Source organism: Pygoscelis adeliae, unplaced genomic scaffold, assembly GCF_000699105.1.
Source record: "Pygoscelis adeliae isolate BGI_AS28 unplaced genomic scaffold, ASM69910v1 Scaffold567, whole genome shotgun sequence".
NCBI lineage: Eukaryota > Metazoa > Chordata > Aves > Sphenisciformes > Spheniscidae > Pygoscelis > Pygoscelis adeliae.
Window position 1 is genome coordinate 133,405 of NW_008825081.1, and position 4,618 is coordinate 138,022.

At 45.0% G+C, this 4,618-nt stretch overlaps 1 protein-coding gene across 1 annotated transcript; it reads left to right on the forward strand.

The window, feature by feature from the left end:
* Positions 1-1,378: 1,378 nt before the first annotated feature.
* Positions 1,379-2,670, forward strand: LOC103919458 (chromosome unknown open reading frame, human C18orf32). Its single transcript, XM_009326966.1, has 2 exons — positions 1,379-1,651; positions 2,302-2,670. Exons 1-2 carry the CDS (start codon positions 1,424-1,426, stop codon positions 2,374-2,376), a joined length of 303 nt encoding a protein of 100 aa, XP_009325241.1. The 5' UTR covers positions 1,379-1,423; the 3' UTR covers positions 2,377-2,670.
* The last annotated feature ends 1,948 nt before the right edge of the window (positions 2,671-4,618 follow it).

Sequence of the window (4,618 nt, forward strand, 5' to 3'; positions counted from 1 at the left end):
CGCCCGCTTGCCGTTCCCTCAGAAAGGCAGCCCCGGGGGGGGGGTTCCCTCCAGCCACCTTTTTCGGCTAAGGGACGAACCCGCACCGCCTCGCTGAATAATTCAGCGCCTGGGAAGCCCTGGCGGGGAGAGCGCCGGAATGGTCTCTCCGAGCGGCTTTAAGGGATGACCTCGCTCACGTTGCTTCGATTTAAGCTTCCTCGCTGGCTTCGGAGACGAGCGGGTCCTGTGAAGCGAGGTTGGGAGCAGCCGAAACGACACTTGGAAGTAGCCAGCTGGAAGTTGATAACTCCGTTCGTTCCGCAGGGCCTGGGGCCGAAAATCTTTAGGAGAGCTTTTAAAAAAAAAAAAAAAAAAAAAAAAAAAAAAAAAAAAAAAAAAAAAAAAAAAAAAAAAAAAAAAAAAAAAAAAAAAAAAAAAAAAAAAAAAAAAAAAAAAAAAAAAAAAAAAAAAAAAAAAAAAAAAAATCTTTAGGAGAGCTTTAAAAAAAAAAAAAAAAAAAAAAAAAAAAAGTGAAACTCTGATCCCAAACGAAGCGCGCGCGTCTGCCTCTTCGTCCTCCATCCCGGAAAGCTTTTGGTTTGCTCCTTGGCGTAAGAATTCAGGTGTCGGCAGCCTAGAAAGGAGGAAAGCGAAGGGCAAAGTTGTGCCGCGCAGCAGAGCGTATCTAACGCGTCGCTGATCGGCACGGAGAGGGACCGCCCTAATCCTGCTCCACTGTTTCCCCTCCCCGTTGTTCCCTTCTGCGCTTCGGCTTTCGGCTGTTTTCATCGCAGGCTTCGGGCTGCCGTTTGTGGGAGAGAGGGAAGGCCTCGTTTTCCGATAGTTTGGCCGATTGCATGGGATCGGTGTGGGATCGAGCGATTCCTCCTGAGCAGGAGGAAGGAAGTACCCCGTATTCTCCTTTTCCCAAATCCTGACTAGGATTCTCCTCCCCTCTCCCACCGACCTGCCCTTCGGTGGTAGATTTGAGTGGAGTCCTGCCATTTAACGTCGCCTTAAATAAAGAGGGAATGGGAAAACCAAACCTTTTGGACCCTCTGTTTTATTAGAGCAAGAACGGGGCTAACACCTGCGGCTCACGGCTTAAACCGTTTTTGTGCGGTTTCAGCCCAAAACTTTGATTTTCTGCATGCGCTTTTCTAAGCGCCAGCTGTAGGAATGATGAATTAATGCAAACTCTCCTCCCTTTTCCGTTAAAACGTCAAGAATGGTTCCCTTGGCGTTGAGGACTTTGCAACATTGGAACACACACAGCGTTTTTGAAACTTTAGCAGTTAATCTGTTACTAAAGAATCCTTTACGTTTGAATATCAACGACGATCTTTATTCGTTGTCTTAGCTCATGGCGTTACAGACGCTCGCATCCTAAGCTGTTGGGTTTTCTTCCCTCACCAGCTTTGGCGCAGAACAAGGGGAAGCCATGGTGTGCATTCCTTGTATCGTCATTCCCGTTCTCCTCTGGGTCTACAAGAAATTCCTTGAACCGTACATCTATCCCGTTATCGCGCCCTTCATTAAGCGCGTATGGCCCAAGAAAGCGGTGGAAGAAACAACAGCCGCCACACAAGGTCAAGGAGGCAGCGCTGGAAACCCACGGGCACCTTCAGCCACGAAGAGAGACCGGGAGGATGAGTCTGGAATTTATAAAGTAAGATTAATCACTTCGCTAACTCCCGGTAAAACGCCTAGCAATAGTTCAGGGCGGGCACCGCAAAAGAGTGAATCGTTGGCTGTTTTTATAGATGTTTTTGTGGCTATTTTCTTACAAAAAGGGAGTACTGAGCCGGCTGGAAACAGCAGTTACTCCCAGGCAGCTTCCGGTAGGTCTTGGAAGGATAGGTATTGCACCCGTTTTCTGAAACAGCGTAGTTAATTTAATTTTTTTGTAACGACTGGCTGTTCTTTCCGAGGAGGAAGAAGTCGAGTAATTGGTACATCACACCAGCTGCATGAAGCAGAATTAAAAATAAAAAAAAAAAGCCCCGCTCTTCAGCTAGCTCTGCCACTCATAACGGGGGGAAAAGGTTTAGTGTCTGTAAATCGTGCAGTGCATATTTATCTCTTCTGAGAAAATTCAAAGATTTGTGTGTGTTGTCTCTGCCCTCGCTCCCCCCCCCTCCCCCGGCCCCTCGAAGCAAAAATTACGTGTAAATCCATCGCTTTGGTTCTCGCTGCAGATTTCTTCATAGCTCTTCACTGGCCTTGCTTCTAAAAGTAACTTTCATCAGCAACTGGTACTGTTCTGGGTGTAGAGCCCTTTTTTGACATCCCATTAATGATGCTGTGTTTTGTTTGCAGTTTGAAAGCAATGGCGTTGCAAATGGAATTGCTGCAGAGAGATCCACAGAAGTTTCTGACAAGAAAACAGATTAAAGGAATTCATTCATAAGGATTTTATTCCCTTGTGTCCGGTATGAACTAGGGACATTTCTCTCACTTTGAGACTTTTTTCTTTGCACGTTTTAGCTGAGTAAAAACCCTTATCGCTTGCAGGAGAGGGTCTCTTTTGCCACTAAAATGGCAGCTGGCACATTTCTTAATTTAAAATGTTTGAAAACCAAAATTCTTTGTTTTCCTCACTGGAACTACTTTTCATCTATCATCTGTTTGGTGTGATTAGAGTTTAGCTTAAATAACTTATGAATAAATCTGGCTTTGGAAGGTAAATGTGTCTTAGCGTCTTAGTTTCACTAACTGCTAGTGCGATACTTCAGGCTTTCACCTTAAAAGCCATAGCTGTTCTTGACCTTGCTAAAGAACTACGAATTGCATTGTGGCAACATAAACGTCATGGTTAAAGGATGAAGAATATAGGTTTTTCGTGACAAACCCGTGGCTGAGCTAAAGGAGTTATGCTGTATGCGAAATTTACTTAGCTTACTGAAGGCACAAAGTCTTGATTTGATACTTCCATTAATTATTTACCTTGAAACATTGTGCCTTTCTTTCCTGAAGCGGAGCAGCAGGGGCACGATGCAAGAGAACTGTTGCTTTATATTCTGTTGCAGTGGTTTAAAATGGTGCAGTTCTGTCTTTAAAAAAAGAAAAATCCAGCTAAAATCTCTTTAACGCGCTTGTGTAATTTGAATTATAATAAACCAGGATTTTATTTAAAAATTAAGTTGCTTCGTACAATTGTTCTTAGGCTTCTGAGCTATAAATATTTAGAGTGGTGACAAAATCTTTGAAAACCCGTAGACAGGCCCCAGGCAGAAGGAGCTCATAAAACTACTGACTTCACGATGAAGAAAGCGAGCTCGGGAAGTCCAGGGTTGCCTTCCTCCCGGGAAGATGCGTTCTGGTACTGACTTGCATCCCAACACGATAGTGCAGTTGTGAAGCGTTTTAGATGCCCCTGTGCTTTGTCCTCTCTGCCAAACCAGAGAGCTCTTGAAAAAAATCGAAACTATTCCAGAAATTTTGGATTGCTATTTAGGATTTGCCATTTTTCCAAGAGTCCTACCTAAGGTATGCCTAAAAAGGCGTACCTTTTCATACATGCAGTCCTTGAACCGTCACTGAGGTCCAGTCTTGTTCTTGCAACTGTGTTTTCTCCTACCCGATGATTAATTACTCCGAAGACTCGCTTGATGTCCCTCAAACGCCTCCGGTGAGGCGTATTGTTCCCTACCACTAGCCGGTTTTGTCAGGTCTTGCGTGAACCGATCTGCAACGTTCACAGCTGGGTATCGGGCCCTTGTTGCTACAAGCGTTACTTCTGTAATGAGTTGAATCATAGGAAACTCCTTGGACGGCATTGCCCAATACTGTTTGCTCTCCCTTGAGGAGCTAGTCTATTAGGCAGTGAATTCGGTATTGCCGTTCAGTCAGCTTTTGCATCATCCTTGGAACACAATCCCCCACCTGATCAGCGTTATCACAGATACAGCTTTCTCCTAGACCGGTGAAGTACCTACGCTTTGTGATACTAAAGCCGGGTTTTATTATTCTGAGCATGCACGCATGGTATAATTCATACAATAAAAGGTAACAATACTCACTGTGCACTCCTGTAACTTCCCACAGACGTTGTCGTGTGGATCATGTAGTAGAAAAGACAGGGATTGGATAGCGGAAGCAAGGGAAAGGGGCCACGCTAGTTTCCGATCGTTTTTGTCCTCCGTATCTTTGGATATTTCGCCCATTTTGTTGCAACAAATCCTACCCTATCCATCAGAAGTTCCCCTGGTAAAAGGTGGATGTAATCTTTGCTGTGGTGGATTGGGTTTTCTAAACCAATCAACCCCCACCTCACCCCAAACGATCAACTCCTCTGCTATCGCTACTGTCAAAGTTCACGCTCTAAATCTGAAAGCTGGGAACTTCTAAGGGTCTGCGATGAGAAAGGAGTTAACTGCCTGAGAAAGTCACTCCGGAACCGAGGTCACGCACAGTGTCTTTCACATGGCTACAGAAACGAAGATGCGCTGCAGGTGCGCAGCTGAACGTGAGTACGCCTTCACAGAATCATAGAATCACAGAATCATTAAGGTTGGAAGAGACCTCCAAGATCATTGAGTCCAACCATCAACCCAACACCACCATGGCCACTAAACCATGTCCCTCAGCGCCTCATCTACCCGTCTTTTAAATACCTCCAGGGATGGTGACTCAA